At 43.6% G+C, this 21,430-nt stretch overlaps 1 protein-coding gene across 1 annotated transcript in view; it reads right to left on the bottom strand.

The window, feature by feature from the left end:
- LOC308512704 (uncharacterized protein C12orf56) overlaps positions 1 to 19,742 on the bottom strand; it is a 68,816-nt gene extending 49,074 nt beyond the window's left edge. Inside the window, exon 1 of the mRNA XM_081082309.1 lies at positions 19,401 to 19,742. Coding sequence (XP_080938435.1) covers positions 19,401 to 19,652 — 252 coding nt within the window. The 5' untranslated portion in view covers positions 19,653 to 19,742. The remainder of the gene's footprint in view (positions 1 to 19,400) is intronic.
- Positions 19,743 to 21,430: the final 1,688 nt, after the last annotated feature.

Here is a 21,430-nt window from a genome sequence, read left to right as displayed (position 1 = left end):
ACATAGCACATACCATCCTATAATAATAGACAAACATGCAAATTAGCCGTCCCTCCACTATGCTGAAGCCATGCCCACCAGCCAATCCGAGTGACTATGCAAAGTATCTGACAAAGATGGCAGTTAATTTGCATACGCAAGTGTCAAGCGTCCCAGGAGGTAATGGCGGCTGTGGCCACAGGCTCCCAGAACTTTCACCGGCCCCGGGAGGCAAGGCCGTAGCCACGCCCACGGGCTCCCAGGACTTTCATTAACCGTCACCCGTGACAAAGATGGCAACGCCCATAGTGGCCAGAGCAGGATGCTGGCGGCATTGCCCTGGCAACATGAGCCCAGAGTCTGGCCCGACTGCATGGAGGGAGGGGAGGGAAGGGGCCTCCAGCCAGAGTCCGCTTCAAGGAATGCCCAGCATCTGCACCCTTGCTGGGCGGAGGGAGGGCAGAGCAGGGGCCTCGGGCTGGAGTCTGAGCCGAAGGAGGGGAGGGGAGGGGCCTCAGACCAGAGTCTGAGGCAAGAAACACTGGGCTCATGGAGTCTGCCTCCAGGGATGCCCAGCATCTGCGCCCTGGCCAGGAAGAGGGAGAGGAGGGCAGGGGCCTCGGGCTGCAGTCCGCACTGAAGGAGGGCAGGGGCCTCGGGCCAGAGTCTGCACCCCGGACGCGTGGAAGGAGGGGAGGACAGGGGCCTTGGGCCAGAGTCCATGGTGAGGGATGCTGGGCTCGCTGCGATGCCAGCCCAGAGTCCGAGCCGAAGAAGGGGAGGGGCCTGGGGCTGGAGTCCCTGGGGAGGAATGCTGGGCTCATGGCGATCCGTTCAGCTTTAGAAGTTATTTACTAACCATCAGTAAGTAAATAACTTCTAAAGCTGAACATGTATGCTTGGCCGGGTGAAGAGGGGAAGGCAGGGGCCTCAGCCAGAGTCTGCACCCTGGCTAGGCAGAGGGAGGGGAGGGGAGGGGCCTTGGGCCAGAGTCCACGGAGGGATGCTGGCCGGCTAGGGGAGGGACCATGGCAGGAGGTTGGCTGGTGGAGGTGGGGTGGGGAGGGACTGCAGGAGGTTGGCCACCGGCCCCAAGGAGAGAGCTGACCCTTGCTCCCCCTGGGAAAGGGGCCACGTCCGCTGCCACCCACCCCAGTTCCCCGTCCCAGCCTGAGCCCAAGGGCCTCAGTGGGGTCAGGAGAGGAGGCGACGGTCGCTGGGCTGGGCACAGAAGGAACGGATGCCGGACACCAACACCACCGTTGATGTCCTGCCACCACACAATTCCCCACCTCCCCACCTCCTCCTCCCCTTGCCATCACTGCGGTGGGTGGGCGGCCCCTGGGGAAGGGAGAGGATAGGAGCAAGACAAACTCTTGTGTGGAGGGCTCACTTTCAATAGATCACAGCCAAGGAGTTGCTCTGCTATGTATGAAACCCCAACCCAGAAGCAGGCCTCTACAAATGGTTTAGCACCAGGGGCCAATGGGGGCTGGCCAGCCATGGAAGGTTGGCTGTGGGAGCGCACTGACCACCAGAGGGCAGCTCCTGCATTGAGCATCTGCCCCTGGTCATCAGAGTGCGTCATAGCGACTATTCAACTAGTTGTTCGGTTATAACAGTCACTTAGGCTTTGATAGATAGATAGATAGATAGATAGATAGATAGATAGATAGATAGATAGATGATAGATAGATAGATGATAGATAGATAGATAGATAGATAGATAGATAGATAGATAGATAGATGATAGATAGATAGATACAATAAATCTATGAGGTCGTTAGCTATTATTTACCCTATTTTGTCACAAGGAAACTGAGGTTCAGAAGTTAACTTCACAAAACCAGTAAATGGTGGAACTAGAATGAGTAGGCAAGGCAGTTTTTCAAAAGCCAATTTTACAAAAAAGCAGCTAAGGTTTAAGAATGTAACCCTACCAGTGGTTAGAGGTGGGGATTTTGTCTAGGAGCAATAGGGAAGTCTTTCTTCTGAAAACACAAGGCTGGAATCCAAACAGTAATCAAGCAGCTGGATATATTAGGTCAGAGTTTCAGTCAAATTATGCTAATTCCTTTATGTGGGCGGAAGTAGAGCCAGACCTCTTTTTAGCTGCTGTAATCATTGAATTTGGTTAGCTTTGCCATTCAAGACATCTCTTCCTTAACTACACTAGGGTGGCATTCAGAAAAAGCACTCATGTAAATTTTTCTGTACTCATTGGCATGGAAATGCCCATACTATGCTGTAGAATAAAAATAAGAGATTACAAAATAGTGCATGGAGTATAGAACACAGTTTGGAATGTTGCATAGAACACAGTTTGGAATCTTATACAACAAATTTTTGCATAGAACACAGTTTGGAATGTTGTACAACAAATGTGTGTGTGTGTGTGTGTGTGTGTGTTGTTAATTGTGGTAATCTGTAGATGATGGGATTTGCTAGAAGGTAAACTGAGACATATTAAAAATTTTGAGTTAGTTTGAGCAAAAATCTATTTGAACTGAGGAGCATCCAACGTAGCAGAGAGAGAAAAGAGCTCTGAGGATCTCTACAAACTGAAAGACTTTTATAAGAATGTTACACTAGGCAAAAAAGTAGGTTGGTTATTGCAAGTTTTCTTTCCTTTAGGGGAGGGAAGGGGCCCATTAGGCAGATTATCTAAATGCTGATCAGTTTGTAATAGAGTGAAATGCTTGGTCTCTCTTTCACTACATCTTGGTCAGCTTCTAACCATTAGAGGAATTCTGCTTGCGGCTTGAGTTTTACAATAACATTCCCTCCCATTCCCCCTCTTTTGACATAAAAGAAGCCTGAACCCTGTACTTTGGTGAGATGGATTTGAGACACCACTAAGGCTCCCATCTTCTCAGTTGATGCCTTCTCAATCAATAAGCCTTTCCTTTCTTCAACTCTGACGTTTAAAGTTTGGCCTTTTGAAGCGTCAGGCACACGAACTTTGGACCGGTAACAAGGTGATTCTTGACTGACTGGCTTAAGATTCCATTTCTGGGAGAGCTGAAACTGTAATTAAATCTCAATTTGGCAATGCGGAGTTTTGGGGGCCTGCTGTCTTGTTTGTAACATAATCTAAGTATATAATTTTTATTTTTAATTCTGAGAATCATCTTCATTCTATGATAAAGACAGGCGCTTAGCTGATTTTCATAAGCTGGGTTTTTTAAAATTACAAAATACATTATTGGGATACTGGGCAATTCTGGAGTGGGGTTTGAGGATTACATAGTAGAGATATGTCAGGGTTATTTTCCTGATTTTTTCCCCTAATCTTCATCAGAGGATATGCTTATTAATTTTTAGAGAAAGAGGAAGGAAGAGAGAGAGAAAGAGAAATATGGATATAAGAGAGAAACACTGACTGGTTACCTCCCATCTAGGAATTCAACCTGCAACCTAGGTATGTGCCCTGACCAGAAATAAAATCCGAGACCTTCTGATTTATAGGACAGTCCTCCAACCAATTGAGCCACACTGGCCAGAGCATTTCCTGATTTTTAAAAATAATTTGTTACTTTTCAATTACAGTTGACATACAATACTATATTAGTTGCAGGTGTACAACCCAGTGATTAGATGTTTAGATCACTTACTAAGTGATTCCCCCAATAAATCCAGTACCCATCTGGCACCATACATTGCTTTTACAATATTATGACTATACTAGAAGCCTGGTGCACGAGATTGGTGCACTCAGGGGGGATGAGGGGGTCCCTCAGCTTGGCCTGCACCCTTTGGCAGTCCAGGAGCCCTCAGGGGGTGTCCAACTGGCCAGCAGTCCATCCTTAGCACTGCCGTGGAGGCAGGAAAGGCTCCCTCCACAGTCACTGCACTCGCTACACCCGCCAGCTGAGTAGCACTCCCCCTGTGGGAGCGCACTGACCACCAGGAGGCAGCTCCTGCATTGAGAGTCTGCCCCCTGGTGGTCAGTGCACATCATAGCAACTGGTCATTCTGCTGTTCAGTCAGTTTGCATATTAGCCTTTTATTATATAGGATTCACTGTGCTGTACTTAACATCCCCATGACTATGTTGTAACCACCAATTTGCTCTTCTTAATACCTTCACCTTTTTCACCCAGTCCCCCAAACCCCTTTCCCTCTGGCAACCCTCAATTTGTTCTCTGTTTCTATGAATCTATTTCTGTTTGTTTTCTCATTTAAATTGTCCTTAGATTCTACATATAAGTGAAATCATATGGCACTTGTCTTTCTCTGACTTATTTCACTCTGCACAATACCCTCTAGGGCAGTGATGGCGAACCTCTGACACGCGAACTCATTTTTTTGGTTGATTTTTCTTTGTTAAATGGCATTATCAAAAATATAAGTCTTTGTTTTACTATGGTTGCAAATATCAAAAAATTTCTATATGTGACACGGCACCAGAGTTAAGTTAGGGTTTTTCAAAATGCTGACACGCCGAGCTCAAAAGGTTCACCATCACTGCTCTAGGGCCATCCATGTTATTGCAAATGGTAAGATTTTGTTCTTTTTTATGGCCAAGTAATATTCCATTGCATGTATTTTACCACATCTTCTTTATTTGACTTTTGATAGGCACCTAGGCTGCTTCCATATCTTGGCTATTTTAAGTAATGCTGCAGTGAATGTATGGATGCATATGTTTTTTCGAATTAGTGTTTGGGGTTTCTTCAGGTAAAGTACCCAGAAGTGGAATTACTGAGTCCTTCTTTGTCTCTTGTTATATAGCCTTTGTTTTAAAGTCTATTTTGTCTGGTATAAGTATTGCTTCCCCAGCTTTTTGTTTGTTTCCATTTTCATGAAATACCTTTTTCCATCCCTTTACTTTCAGTCTGTTGTGTGTCTTTTCATCTGAAGTGGGTCACTTGTAGACAGCATATGTATGGCTCTTGTTTTATTTATTTATTTATTTATTTATTTATTTATTTATTTATGGCTTGTAAACAATAAAACGGTATTTCTCACAGTTCTGGAAGGATAGGTCCAAGAGGGCGGAGGCCAGGCCTAGGGACCCCACCGATAGATACATAAATCTGTGCACTGGGCCTCTTGTCAATAATAACATATTGCAAATTTGAAAGTTACTAAGAAAGTAAATCTTGAAAGTTCTCAACAAAAAAAACATTTATAACTTTGTATTGGGACAGATGATAACTAGATGTATTGTGGTGATCATTTTGCAATATACACATAATTTGAATAATTATGTTGTATACCTGAAACTAATATAGTGTTGTATGTCAATGGTACTTTAATTTTTAAAAATGTATTCTCAAGTGAAACAGCACAGAAAGAAGCAATCAGCAAATGCAGAAGAAATACAGCTTATAAAAATTGGGGGCCATCTCTTTAATAAATCATATAAAAAGAAGGCAGGGGAGAGGGGTGATAGTTTTAGTGTAAAAAGGGATTTCAGAGACACAGCAATAGACAGATCTGTCTGACCATCACAAAAAGAGAGGCAAAGGGTGGTATGTGACCATTGATGGGTTATAATAGGAAGTACATAGCATCAACTGAGTATTCTTGCCAAAAAAACTGAACCTACCATCCCAGTTTATAGGAAATAGAGACGCAATTGGTTAGGTCCAGAATGTGGGAAATTCTCCAGACCAAGTGACAATGACTTCTCCAGCAAATAAATGAAAGAAAAAATGAAGAAGAAGGAAGAATTGTCATGGATTAAAAGGGGTTTAAGAGACAAATAAACACAATGTGTGGACATTATTTGGATCCTAATTCAAACACAAACACTATAAAAAGACATTTTTGAGCAAGTCGGGAAATCTGAACATTTACTGAATATTTAATGTTACTGAAGAACTACTGTTAATTTTTTTAGGTGCTATAATAGCATTATGGTTACTTTTTAAAAACTGTTCCTATTTCTTAGAGATATACACTGAACTGTCTATGGATAAAATGGGAAGTTTGAGAATTGCTTTAAAATAATCCTTCAGGGCCCTAACCGATTTGGCTCAGTGGATAGAGCGTTGGCCTGTGGACTGAAGGGTCCCAGGTTCGATTCCGGTCAAGGGCTTGTACCTTGGTTGTGGGCACATCCCCAGTGGGGGGGCAGGGGGGTGCTGGAGGCAGCTGATCGATGTTTCTAACTCTCTCTTCCCTCTCCCTTCCTCTCTATAAAAAAAGAACAATAAAATATATATTTTTTAAAAAAAGAAAGTATATAAAAAAATAATAATAATTCTTCAGGGGAAAACTTGGATGAAGTATAGGTAAACCATGATCAGCAAGATGTTTATAATTGCCAAAGCTGGCGATGGGCATTGACAAGTTATTATATTTGTTATTCTAGTTTGCTGATGCTTGAAGTGACAACCAAATGCAATCTATGGTTCTTGGTAGGATCCTAGTTTGAACAAACTGTCTGAAAAGACAGCTAAAAATAGAACAGCTATGTGCCTTCATAGCATATGCTTAATCAGGAATCACTGTTCATCAGCACATGGCTATTCCCTCCTTTTGGAATATACTTGCCCTTTTTTCTGCCTGGAACCTACTATTCTTCCTTCAAGGTCAAGATAAAAAATTACTGCCTGGGTGAACCTTTCCCCATTCATTCCCCCTGACAGAATATGATAGTTCCTCTTCTGGTTTCTCACTGGATTCTAGTTACTATATCTATTTTCAGATTTCATTATAATTATCTGCTTATAACTGTTTTTTCTTCTTTCCCATTTGCTTGCCTTCCTCTCTAAATTATGAGATACTCACCGGCTGGTGTGGCTCAGCTGTTGAGCACTGACCTAGGAACCAAGAGGTTCCTGGTTCAATTCCCGGTCAGGGCACATACCCCGATTATGGGCTCAATCCCCGGTAGAGGCCGTGCAGAAGGCAGCCGATCAATGATGTTCCTCTCTCATTGATGCTTCTATCTCCCTCTCCCTTCCTCTCTATCTAAAAATCAATAAAAAATAAATTATGAGATACTCAAAAGCAGGTACCATTTTTAAAATTCATGTGTGTATTTATAGTCCCTGGTAATTCGAAACATTGGTAGAATGCTCCATATAAAATCTAATATCTGTTCAGTAGAACTGTACAATATAGAAAGAAGAAAAACATAATTCAGAGGAAAAGTAAAAAGGGAAAAACTGAAGGCATACCTCATGTACTGGCTTCAGGTTGGAGATAATTTTACTTAATGGGACATTAGGTAGCAGATGTAAGGCCCAAAAAGAGCTAAACTGTGGGGTATTTTCAACTTCCATGGTTCTTTCAAGTCCTAACTTCCTCTCTTGCCAGCAAGCTCTAATTCTACAGTCTCCAACAAAGAGAGGAAAGCAAGTAATAATTCACTCAAGTTGCAATTTAATAAATTACCTGTTCCAAGTGTATTCCAGAGAAAATCTGAACAAGGACCAATGGCAAACCCAAAGGATTCGATCAACTGATAAAGTGGCCAATGAATATATGCAGATATTTTTTTTTTAATATTTTTTATTGATTAAGATATTACATATGTGTACCCTCTACCCCCCCTCTCCCCGCTCACCCCCTCACCCCCCCGTTGTCCGTGTCCATTGGTTAGGCCTATATGCTTGCATATAAGTCCTTTGGTTGATCTTTCCCCCTTGCCCCCACCCTCCCCTACCTTCCCTCCAAGGCCCGACAGTCCAATCAATGCCTCTCCGTCTCTGGATCAGTCCTTGTTCATCAGTTTATGTTGTTCATTATATTCCACAAATAAGTGAGATCTTGTGGTATTTATCCGCTCTCCAGTTCCATCCATGCTGTGGCAAATGGTAAGAGTTCCTTTTTCTTCTTCCTCTTCTTAAAGAATACCTTTCAGCATTTCATATAATGCTGGTTTGGTGGTGAGGAACTCCTTTAGCTTTTTCTTATCCGTGAAGCTCTTTATCTGACCTTCCATTCTGAATGATAGCTTTGCTGGATAAAGTAATCTTGGTTGCAGGTTCTTGCTATTCATCTCTTTGAATATTTCTTGCCACTCTCTTCTGGCCTGCATGGTTTCTGTTGAGAAATCAGCTGACAGTCGGATGGGTACTCCCTTGTAGGTAACTGACTGTCTTTCTCTTGCTGCTTTTAAGATTCTCTCTTTATCTTTTGCTCTTGGCATTTTAATTATGATGTGTCTTGGTGTGGTCCTCTTTGGATTCCTTTTGTTTGGGGTTCTCTGCGCTTCCTGGACTTGTAAGTCCATTTCTTTCACCAGGTGGGGGAAGTTTTCTGTCATTATTTCTTCAAAAAGGTTTTCAATATCTTGCCCTCTCTCTCCTTCTGGTACCCCTATAATTCTGATGTTGGTACGCTTGAAGTTGTCCCAGAGGTTCCTTACACTATCTTCATATTTTTTGAATCTCTTTTCTTTTTTCTTTTTCGGTTGGGTATTTTTTGTTTCTTTGCATTTCAAATCTTTGACTTGATTCTTGGGATCCTCTTGTCTGCTGTTGGAGCTCTGTAAAGTATTCTTTATTTCAGTCAGTGTATGCATAATTTCTAATTGGTCCTTTTTCATGACCTCCATGGTCTCACCATACTCCTTGAGGGATTCATTAAATTTATCGGCGGTTTCCATAAAATTCTTGACAAACCTTATAAACGTGGCCTTGAACTCTATATCCAGTCGTCTGGCCTCCTCCGTTTCTGCCAATTGTGACCTGTTTCTTTGTCTCCGCATTTTGGCTGCTTCCCTGTGTTGATAGAGTGGTCTGCGCGCCAGGTGTCCTGTAGGGCCCAGTGGCTCAGCCTCCCCAGTTACCTGGGGTGGACACTCTTGGTGCACTCTTGGTGCCTCGCTTGTTGTAGGATCACTGGGAGGAATTGACCTCCAGGCCAATTGGCTGTGGGAAGCAGCTGTGTCTGAAGTGGGAGAATGGTCCCCCTCTGACCACTGGGTACAGTGGCTCCTGGATCTAAGGAGGTGCTAATTCAGCCCCTGCCTGAGGCCTCACAGCAGGAACTACGAAGAGGCTCAGCTGTGAAGCAATGCAAGCCGCTGCGGGGCCTTGGGCCTTCTCTTGGAAGTTCCAGGTCTGGCTGGCCCGGCTGCAGTTAGGCAATTATCAGGTTGCAAAGTTCTGGGGCATTCACATGCAAAAGCCTCTGCCGCAGCCCGGGTGGGGCGGGGTCTCAGGGAGTCAAAGGGCCTAGAAAGAAGCAATGGCTGATTCTCCGCGCCCGGAGTAGCGCGTCTCAGTGTCCCGGCAATGGCTGCAAGCACCTCCGAGGGAAATCTGCCCCCAAGTTCGCCCGCTGCCGCCTGAGAGAGCAGCCTCTCCCTGTATGAGACCTGGGTCCCCAGAGACTTCCCAGAACCGGAGATCAGAGCAGTTGGGAGCTTGTGATTCAAAAAGACAGCTGCGTCCTCAGGTGCCACCCCCTTTCCGCGCGCGCGAGCCGCCGCCGCCGCCGTACCTCTGCACTCAGCCTCCGCAGCTCCTCTGGCTCTCAGCGTGCTTTTCTTTTCTTCTAGTTGTAGAAATTACACTCAGCCAGCCTTCCTGTTGTTCTGGACGATGTTTGCTCCGTCCTTTGGGCTAATTTTCAATTGTTGTGTGGAGCGACTATTTCCCGGTGTTTATCTATGCCGCCATCTTAGTTTCTCCTATATGCAGATATTTTGAATGGATTTCCCTCAAATGAAACCATAAGTTTATACTGAAGTAGAAGCTATTTTTACATTTAGCATTTGGCAAATCCTTCCACTGTCATAATTTAAAAAAACTCATTGCAGTCTTAACCAGGTGTGTGTGTTTTTTCCCATTATGCTCTACCTGAGCGATAGCATGCCAATCCCTATGGAAATCTGAGTAGATGATCTATTTTTATAATCTATAAATACTGCTGGCATGAATGATCCACCCACAATTTCCAAAAGGAACTAGCAGTTTAAAAATTGGGCACTGTTTCATCATAATATTGGAGACTCACTAGACAATTTCAATGTTAGGCTTGAAAAACCATTGCCTCAGGGCCAAGAGCCACAGCTAAGAAAGACTACAAGAGGAAAGCTTTCAAGGCGTGGTCCTGTGAAAAGGATGCTACTCCTGCTTGGGTCTTTTCAGCCAAACCCGTCCCTTGAACCTCATCAGCAACAGCAATGTTAGCAGTCTCAGCTTTGAAGGACAATGGCCTTGAATACAGAGAGATGGTGTTTGAGAATGAAAAAGGTGTTTATAGCCCTGGCTGATGTGGCTTCGTTGGTTGGAGCTTCTTCCCGTGCACTGAAAGGTCCCGGGTTTGCTTCCTGGTCAGGTGTATACAGGAGGCAACCGATTGTTGTTTCCCTCTTACATCGATGTTTCTCTCTCCCCATCTCTCTTCTCTCTCTAAAAAATCAATTTAAAGAAAGTTAAGTTGTTAAAACTTTTTAAAAACTTTTTAAGTTAAAAAAAATAAAAATTTAAAATAAAAAGGTGTTAATAGCTTCATCCCCTCCTTCCTGACAGGAAGGCCAGCGGTTGCTATGTGCTTGGTGGTTTTAGAACGCTGGCCCTGAGGTGAAAAAACCTAAGTTTACATTCCAGCTCAGGTGTTTGCTGAATACAGGGCCTTGTGCAAGGATTTACCCTTTTTCTGCCACCGTCTTCTTATCTTAAAAAAAAAAAAAAAAGATAATATCACCTTCCTTTTAGAATAAGATTAAATGAAATAATCCATTTAAAGTGTTTAGCACTGGGGGGTGGGGAGGACAGGAGCAGGCTGGAAGAGTTACAGGGTGGGGGAAAGGGGGGATTTATGTAACACTTTCAACAATAAAGATTTTTTTAAAAAAGAATTCTCTAATAACTTTAAAAAAAATGAAGTGTTTGGCACAAGGCTGGACCATGGCACATACCCAAGAGATATCTGTTATAATTATTGATCTTTGGTTGTTCATAAGAACCTCCGTAATGCAATACTGAGCCAGATCATGTCCACTCAGTCCAGTATTTGTCTCTGATGGTGGCAGCAAGGGACATTTGGGGAGAGAAGAGAATGCTCTTTTTTGTTATTACCTCAAATGATTAAAGGTTTATCTGAAAATATTCCTAAGGTCTTTGACTAACTAAAAATAATATGTCATCATGCATGTATCTATATCATTTTTGTTGTTGTTAATCCTTATCCAAGAATATTTTGCCATTGATATTTAGAGAGAGTGGAAGGAAGGAGGAGAGACAGAGAAAGAAACATCAATGTGAGAGAGACACATAGCTTGGTTACTTCCCTGACCAGGGCCAGAGCCTGCAACCAAGATACATGCCCCTGACCAGAATCAAACTCGGGACCTTTCAGTCCAAGGTCCGATGCACTGTCCATTGAGATAAACCAGCTAGGGCTCTCTATCATTTTTATCTATATTTATATTTGCAACTGGAACTGACTTCTTATATTAAAATACTACGTTCAAAAAGCAAGAGGATAACCCTTATATCTTGTTTTTCAATATTTTGTTAACAAGTCCATATTTACCTTATCCTTTAGACTTTTGAAAAAAAAAATTGATTTCAAAGAGGAAAGAATAGGGAGAAAGAGACATCAATGATGAGAGAGAATCATTGATCAGCTGCCTCCTGCACGCCCCCTACTGGGGATCAAGCCTGCAACCTGGGCACATGCCCTGACTGGGAAGGGAACCCAGGACCCTTCAGTCCGCAGGCCAATGCTCTATCCACTGAGCAAAACCAGCTAGGACTTTAGTCTTGGTTTCAGAGTTTTGATTCAGATTTCCCCTATCAGCTTTAATTTCAGAGAATAAAAAAGCTCTAGCTTTCAGCAGTTGATTATCTAGGTTCTAATTTATTTAGTTCAATTCATCATGGATATTTTTTAGTTCCTACTGCAAAGTGCAAAATTGAACATAAAAAATATAAAATGGAGTTTCTGTTTTCAAAGAGCTTAGAGTTTTCTGGATAATAAAGCGAGGCAGCTGTAGCCTTGAGATTAAGAGCACTGACTCTGGAGCCAGACTACTTGGGTTCAAATTCTGATTCTGCCATTATTTTTATGACCTTGGGCAAACTGCTTAAATTCTCTGTACATGGGTTCCTTATCTGTTAAACAGATAACAGTATTATCTGGGATTATTAAAAGGATAAAGAAGTTCCAAATTAAGCAGTTAGGATAGCAGCTGGGTGGCACATAGTAAGTACTCAATAAATGACAACAATTTGAAGTAGGCATTAGAGCTGTTCACAAATATTCCTGTTCTCTCTTCCAGACAGTGGAATGCACTCGTAATAGGATCATATTTGCCTGCCCCCTTTTAAGTGACTGGATAATGAAATGTGAGAAGTGACATGTGTTACCTTGGGGTTGAAGCTTAAACCCAGGACATAATTTGCCGAGTTAATCTTCCCCTGCCATGGTGATTAAGCAAGCTTGTGCTGAGATACACCCTCTGATACTAAGACGTGTGACTAAGTATCACATATCTTGTGACTAAGATGAATACAGCCCCTTGCTAATCCACCATAGACAAGTAGCTTGAATAAGACAGACTATGTTGTATAAAAGCACCGAGACTTTGGGGTTGTTTGTTGTGTATCTTAACCTAGACCAGTGGTCAGCAAACTGTGGCTCGAGAGCCACATGCGGCTCTTTGGCCCCTTGAGTGTGGCTCTTCCACAAAATACCACATGTGGGCACGCATGTACAGTGCGATTGAAACTTCGTGGCCCATGCGCAGAAGTTGGTATTTTGTAGAAGAGCCACACTCCAGGGACCAAAGAGCCGCATGTGGCTTGCGAGCCGAGTTTGACGACCACTGACCTAGACTATTGACCAATACACTATCATTCCATCCACTGGGGACATAGAAGTGAATCAAACTGACAAAAGGCCTGCCCTCTTGGGGTTTCTCAATACAATATCCAAACTACTCTATTCAAACAAACTATTAAGAAAAAGCCAAAATGACTACTACTTTCTGCCCCCTACAGTGAGAGCTTAGAAATGTTACAGTCCGATGGTCGGGGAGCCGAACTAGTTCGAATAAAGACTCTTTGCTTTGGGAAGAAAAAAAAAAAAAGAAATGTTACAAATGAGTCAGAATTGAGAGGGAAAGCTAAAGAAGCATCCATAAAATGGTCTCATCGTATGTAACTCTTATTACCTCTCAAAATGCACGACACAGACAAGCAACACAGGGACCACATCATACAAACACAACAGGAGCGTGATGGAGCTGAACCTGAGCGTCAGGAGACCTGTGAGCATTTATGGCTCTGCCACTCACTGTGTCACTCTGCCCAGTGTGATGAGTTGTCATTCTTTGTGCGTCCCTCAATAATTAGAAATAATGAAATATAATCTCCCTTTCCAGGAGGCAACTGTATGGTAGACATGAGCATCTACTCATTCATGTATTAATTCTCGCAACTGACAAGTAATTATTGACCATCTGCTGTGGCAGAGAACACAGTCCACAGTGACAGGGATGAACAAGACAGACAAGGTCCTGCTCTCCTGCAGCCTACAGGTACTATGGGAGATAGATAATAGATCATCGCAAAGGTTAATCTCACAATGCTGATAGTGATAAGTGCTTTCAAACAAACAGATATGGTCAGTGTGATGGGAGGATGGTCCTTCAGATTGGGTGGTCCTGGCACGCACCCGTCGAGGTGACGCTGACTTTGGAAACACAATAGACACAAAGGAAATCAACCCTCCGAGGACCTGGGAAGAGTGTGCCAGGTAGGATGGCAAGCCCAAAGGCACGGCGGCATGGTAGAAGAGCATCAAGAGCCTATAGAAGTGGTGAGAGGTCAGAAAGAGATGGAGGGGTCACTTCACGGAGGCTTCTGTAGGCAGTAAGAAGCCTGCAAGCTCATGGAGTCTTGGAAGCAGAAGAGTGACATAATTCAATTCATAATGTATGTTTAAGGACGCTGTTTGGAGAGGAATCAATTTGGAGGCAATTTCAATAGTCTACATAAGGGATTGGACAAGTGGCACCAGAAAAAAGGTTTCAGAAAGGTCATAGTTGGATATATTTTGGAAGACAGGTGACAAGGTTCAGAACATGCGACCCCAAAGTATGGCACCTTGGCATACTGAATATTTTAAGCTGAAGGAATCTGAGAAAAAGGCAGATGCAGGAAAGTCTCTCTGGCCTTTCCCCTAACATGGGAGAGGTGCCCTCCCTATACCCCAAGGAAAGAAACAGCCTATCTATGAGGCGGGGATGCCTGGAGGAATCCAAACAATAGGCCTTGCTAAGCTTCCCCAGTTTATCACCCTTAGCTCATACCCCTCTTTGTCCTATCACATTTTTCCATGACTCTCCATTCCTCATCAAACCTAGTATTTAAAATGTATAGGTTTACACTCAGCCGGTGTGGCTCAGTGGTTGAGCATCGGCCTATGAACCAGGAGGTCATGGTTCGATTCCCAGTCAGGGAACATGCCTGGATGGCAGACTTGGTCCCCAGTGTGGGGTGTGCAGGAGGCAGCTGATCAAGGATTCTCTCTCATCATTGATGCTTCTATCTCTTCCTCCCCCTTCCTCTCTGAAATCAATAAAAAACATATTTTTAAATGTACAGGTTTAACTGTTTCTTCAGGTCTTCATTTCCTTATAAAGGCTCCCATGTCATATGATATTTATATTAAATAAATTTATACGCTTTTCTCCTGTTAATCTGTCTTTGCCAGTTTAGGGAACCAGCCAGGAACCCTAAGAGGGTTGAGGAAAACTTTTTCCTCCTTTACACAAGACAAAAGGATATACTGGTGTGGAAGTTCCTTTCACAATTAAGACTAGAACTAAGATATGATCCAGCAATTCCTCTTCTGGGTATTTACCCAAAAAATATGAAAACACTTATTTGTAAAGATATATGTACCTCCATGTTCATTCCATCTTTATTTGCAATAGCCAAGACATGGAAACAGCCTAAGAGTCCATCAGTATATGAATGGATAAATAAAATGTATTATATGTACAATGGAATACTACTCAGCCATAAAAAAGATGGAATACTGCCATTTGTAACAATAGGGATGGATCTTGAGGGTAATATGCTAAATGAAATGCTAGACAGCAAAGGACAAAAACCAATGATTTCACTCATGTAGAATATGAAATAAAAAAGTAACAAATGGCCCTGACCGGTTTGGCTCAGCGAATAGAGCGTCGGCCTGCGGACTCAAGGGTCCCAGGTTCGATTCCGGTCAAGGGCATGTACCTTGGTTGCGGGCACATCCCCAGTGGGGGTTCTGCAGGAGGCAGCTGATCGATGTTTCTCTCTCATCGATGTTTCTAACTCTCTATCCCTCTCCATTCCTCTCTGTGGAAAATCAATAAAATATATATTTAAAGTGAGTGCAGTGCACATTTAAAAAAAAAGGTAACAAATGAACTAACAAAATAAATAAAAACAAACTCCAATACAGACATCAGAATGGTGGTTACTAAAAGGAAAGGAAGGTGGGAGGAGGGTGAATTGGGTAAAGGGAGTCAAATATATGGTAAAAAAAAAGGAAACCAGACTTAGGGTTGTGAGCACACAATGGTGTATACAGATAGCAAATTATAATATTGAATGCCTAAAATTTAAATAATGTTATTAGCCAATGTTACCTCAATACGTTTTTTAAAAAAGAGGATGTACGGATATGTTAGATGTGGGAGTAAGAGAAAGACAGAGTGAAAGATGATGGAAGATATTATTTCCTAAAATAGGGAAAGCTGAGGGATGAACATGGTTTGGGGTAAAGATGGGGAATTCTATTTTTGAATGTATTAAATTTGTCAAACCTACTGGGTAGATTTTTAAGAATAATAAATGAGATCATGTATTTTAAAACACCTTATAATAAATGCTCAAAAACAGTTATTTTCTTTCCAAATTTATTAAATCTCCTAAAGCTTAGTGTCCTAATTTGGAAAGGGGATAATAATATGGATCTTACAGGTTCCTGGGGAACCTAATTGACTTACTATATGGGAATAGAGATTATTATAACTAACCTGTATGTAGTTCTTATCATGTGCCAAGTACTTTTGTAAGTACTACATTTGTTAATTTACTCTTTCCAACAAATCTGTAAGTAAAGTGCTGTTATCTCCATTTTACCGATGAGGAAGTGAGGCACGGAGTAGAGGTTAAAAAACTTGACCAAGTAAGTCTACACTGGTAGAATGCAAAAGCTGAATAAAATGTATTATAAAGTGCCCAAATGTATACTGCAGACAATAAATTCAGAAAGAGAAGAGACAGATTACGTTGAATATTGAACAAATATTTATTAAGCATCTCAGCTGTGCCAGATGGTGGTCTAGGAACCAGAGACACAGCAATGAACAAAACAGACCAAAAACCTGCCATCCTGGGCCCAGCCAAGGAAACTCGATTTGAAGACAGATCCACTTGGGCTTAGCCTAGAAAATGTGCAGGATCTTGCCCTAGTCAGTTTTGCTCAGTGGATAGAGCGTTGGCCCCCGGGTATGAAGGGTCCCGGGTTCGATTCCATTCCAGGGCGAGTATCTCAGTTGCAGGCTCAATCCCCAGCCCAGTCAGGGGACGTGTGGGAGGCAACCAATCGATGTGCCTCCCTCACATCAATGTTTCTCCCAGTGTGGCTCTCCCCCTCCCTTCCACTCTCTCTAAAAATCAATGGGAAAATATCCTCTGGTGAGGATTAACCAAAAAGAGAAAATGTGTAGGATCTGAATACAGAAAGGGGGAAAGCAGGGATCAATTGGCAAATTACAGTGGTCCCTTCAGCATAGCCTGTAACCTGTCCAAGCTAAGAATGTGTTTTACATTTTTAAAAGGAGGAGGAGGAGGAAGAGAAGAAAAAGGAAGTGCAGGAGGAGGGTTGTGAATATGGTGATCTGAACTATCTTGAAGGAGGAGGACATGAAATAAACACTGCAGGCAAACAAGACAGACTGTAAAAGGTGCATTTGTTGCTTCTCCGAGAGGCCACGCTGGAGCCTGGGATGGCTGAGAGCAGATACTCCGTGAGGGGGCAGTGGTGAAAGGACAAGAAGAAAGAGAGGCGACACATGGAGGCAAGGGCTGCTGGAGTTCTTTTTTCCTCTGTAGCTGTTAGGAGGGAGCCCTTAGGAAATTCACAGACTGTTCTAGATATTTGGTGCTCACACTTTAACGATATGTGTCTAATCTTAGAAGCACTTAAAGAATAGTGTTTTGATGCATACAACAAGAGCAGAACTCTAGGGAATAATTTTAAAAGTAACTTTTAAGGAAAATGTCGGCCTTTTATAAAAGCTTTGCCCAAGCAACCTTAGAAACCCTTTTCTTTTTCTTTCTTTTTTTTCTATTTTTTAGGAGATGAGCCATAGCATAGCTACTAAGATCTCCAGGTACAACTTAAGCTGATCTTTGATGCAAATGAAATATCACTTGTACGCAATCCAAGTTCTGGTCTTTTGTTAGCATAGATAGGAGGACAACTACATGAGATATAATACAGAAATCAGGAAAATTCTATACATTGTGATATTAAGTAAGGACCTAGTGTTCATGGGAGAATGATAGTCAACTACATCTGTGGTTATTAATTGATACCAGGTAAAACAATCCTGCAACACCTGTTTGTACATATCCTATGGAGGTTAGCACAGCCACTGAACTATAATAATAACCCTAGAACTATTTTATTAAAACTCAGAAAAATAGATTTTTAAGGAATTTGTGCTTAGCATGATTACATTTATTTCTCACTGGTGCAATATTTTTTAAAAATAATTACCCATTTTAAAACACTGTAATAGGGAAAACTACTGTATTAATTTCCTATGGCTACTGTCATACATTACCACAATCTTGGTGGTATTAAACCACACATATTTATTCTCTTACAGTTCTGGAGTACAGAAGTCTGAAATGGGTCTCACTGGGCTAAAATCAAGGTGTCAGCAGGCCCGCATTTCTTCTGGAGGCGCAAACCCAATTCCTAGCCTTTTCCTTGGCCTGTGGCCTCTTTCCACCTTCAAAACGAGCAAGTCTTTCTCATGCTATATCACTCTTCCACTGACTCCTTTTCTGCCTCACTTTTCCACTTTTAAGGACTTTGTGATTACCTTGGACCCACCCAGGTAATCCAAAATAATCTCCCTATTTTAAAGTTAGCTAATTAGCAAACAACCTCAACTCCATCTGCAGCCTTAGTTCCCTTTGCCATGTAATGATGTGACGTAACATATCCACAGGTTCCAGGGATTTCTCTCGGGAGCCATTAACCTGCCTACCCCAACTTTAACCAAAGTTAAACTCTATTGTGCAAGACGGACATTCAAGCAGTTGTGCTCAAATCCTATATTTGTTCAGCATCTTTATATGCTTGAAATTTTGTACCTACAATATGACCAAATAAATTGGTAAGCCTTTTTGTAGAATTCTTCCCAACTTTTACTTTAAAAAACAAACAAAAGAATTAATTTGCACTGTGATATTATCCCACAGAGGTCTTTTAAGTAGGGAAAAAAAAAAAAAGAATGTTTTCATTAATTTTATTCTCTTCTTACAGACTATTCCAAACAAGCTATGATTCTCTTGGCAAAACAGCCCCACCAAGAGTCTCACCAGCCTCTCCCTTGGGAACATAAAGACTCAGACAAGGGGGAGAAGGACAAGGCTAGACACCTGTCCCCAATGGGAAAAGGGAGAACACACCTGGAAAGCAGCTCTGACCACGGGAGCCAAGGGGAGGAGAACAGTAATTGGAGAAGAGAGACTGCTTCCAATCTGTTGCTGGTTTATAAGGTAAATCTATTCCTGGAGTAAAAGGGATACAGTAGCAGCACAATAAAAACTGGGACAAGGCGTGGCTCTGCTAGATTGTATCTCCTGCAAGGCTCCACTCTGATGACAGTGCCACCAAGGGCGTTTTTCCAGTCTGACCTGAGCCCAGTGTGGATCAAGCGATCCGCCTGAGATTGCCAAGCATCCTGTGCACATCTATCTCATTCATTCATTCATTCAGACTGAACACCTAACATGTTCTAAAGTCTCAACGCTGGAGATTAAAAAAAAAAAAGTAAGGCATAATAGCACTTATCACATGGCATGTATCTGCATTGGGGTTGGCTTTCTGTCTCCAGGAAGGAACCCTCCTTCATTTTTGCATCCTCATTGAGCAGCACAGTGCCTGGCGCAAGCTGGGTGCACCATGAACGAAGGAATCCCTTTAAACTGTACGTTTGATACCAGGCTAGATTCTCAAATCTGTAGCCCTATTGGGGGCGGGAGTGGGGTGTGACGGGCAAGACATCTTTACACGGAATGCACGCAGCAATCCCGTTTCCCTCTGTGGCTGCTAGCACTGTAGTAAGTTAAAGAGTTCGGGAGTCCAGGGAGGGAAGGGGACGGTCTTCCTTCTCCTCTTCCTTCCCGCGTGAAGGGGGCTGAGGGTGGGGGGAGGGGGCCAAGAAAGGGAGGCTCAGAACCCGACTGCCCTCCCGTGCTCCTCACCAGGTCGATGGCCACCACGTCCCGCAGCGCCACGACTTGTCGGATGGATTTGGGCGGGTTCTCGGTCAGGTAGATGAGCCGGTCGCTGAGGACCAAGTACTTCAAGGTGTGCTTCTCTGAGTCGGACACCACAATGCACGGCTCGTAGGCGCGGATGGCATCGTAGACCTCGGGCGCCAGGTGCCTGCGCAGGAACGCGTCCAGGCGGCTGTTGGTCCGCGCCGGGAAGCCGGACCCCGCGGGGCTGGCCATGCGGGGCGCCCGCGGCCGGGCCGAGCGCCGGGGACAGCGGACGCCTCTGCCCAGCCCCGCCTCGGCGCCGCCCTCGGTGGAACCCGCGCGCGGCACAAAGCGGCCGGCCTCACGGTTGCCACGTGCCCCGGGCCCCTCGCCCTCGGGCGCAGGGAGCCGCGGGGGGGGGGGGGGGCGGGGGCAGCGGGGGGGGGGGACAACTTTGGAGCTGGATTCCTGAGGCTGGTTCCCTGGAGCCCTCCGCCCGACCCCGCACTCCCCTCCAATCCTGGTCCGAACCTCGGACTCGGACTGGGACAACAATGGGCGGGGTGAGACGCCAAGGACTTGGAGGCTGCGTGGGCCCTCCGCCCAGCCTCCCACACCCCGGGCTACCCAGCTACTGTGGACCAAGCCAGTCCTTACAAATTATATTGAAGCAGCAGTTTTAACCTGGTTTTCTGTTAGAAACTTGAACGAGATGGAACTTAATTTATTTTTTATATGAGCAAAAGCAATCCTAGATCCCTATTGAGACCCATCATTGATTATAGCATTAATGCATTTGATTATAGCATTGCTAGCAATAGCTGTCTAATCTTAATGAGTATAAGCGTAGGTCTTCCCTCTTCTGGGAGAGAAGAGAATCCTATCGTAAGTTGATTGGGCACAGTCAAAACTACCTAATGGATATACTTGTGGTTTCAATGCCCAGGACCAGGCCTTGGGGACAGCCAGAACTCAGTCTGTATAGGATGAATGAATGGGTGAGGCCCGCATCTTGAAAAAATTGAAGCTTATAGGTTTAGGAATGCTGATTGCGCAGCCTTGAGGCTGCAGGGTAGTAAAAGTACTGCTTAGATTGAACAGAACAGGAATACATTATAAATTAGGTTAGAGAGATGAGTACAGCAGAAACTTGCTCCCAATAATCTTACAATTCCTCAAGCTACCCGCAACCCAGAATCAAATTATATCTTCTTTATTGCAAACTATATTCTCCTTTTCCTCCTATACTGTATGTTGTAAGCAATTTGAAATTCTTTATGGAAAGAGAGCATATATACATTACAGGGTATACTCGGGTTATTGTACACTAAATCGCTACTAAAGGGAACTGAGGAGAAGTACTTGGGGCTGGCTGAGCAAGTCTGAGGAGCTCAATTGCAGCAAAGAAATAGGAACAGTATTTCTTTTCTTGGAGAGGCTGTTTGGTGCGTAAAGAGAGCAGTGCCACCTGCTGACAAAATCGTGAATGACCTAGCAGTTAAAGTTTTCTCAGAATCTGATCATCCATCTGACTCTTCAGAACTTCATAGCTGCATGAAAAGTGAGCTCCCAGGGCACGGCTCCTCCCTCTGAAATCAGGACTATTCCCTATCTGAACCACTCTAGACAGAGTTTGTAACCTCACACCCACAGAAGGCGAAGGCCCTTCACCTTTGCCAAACAGCCGTACCTCACAAGAGCTGTTGACAGGGAAATGGCTATGTCAGAGGAGGAATGTGAGGCCCAAGTTTGGGAAACGGCCTCCCTCCAAGCTGTTACTGGGTGTCTCTCTCGCTTTCTACTCCAAACCCAGGACCGAGAGAAACAGAATGTCTGGACATTCCAGAAAAGCCAGCATGCCTGATCTATCTGCCAACAAGCCCATCAAAAGTGAGCTTTTGGTGACAAGGGTACTAGGTTTAACAAGAGTTAAGATGAAGCACACGAAGGAGGGATCTAACAAAGGGCTTGATGGCTAATGACCTACCAGTAAGTTATACTTTTAACTTTGTGGCACAGAGAAGGCAGCG

The sequence above is a fragment of the Myotis nattereri genome, assembly GCF_964212035.1.
Source record: "Myotis nattereri genome assembly, chromosome: 2".
Taxonomy (NCBI): domain Eukaryota; kingdom Metazoa; phylum Chordata; class Mammalia; order Chiroptera; family Vespertilionidae; genus Myotis; species Myotis nattereri.
This window is presented reverse-complemented; position numbering and strand designations above follow the sequence as displayed.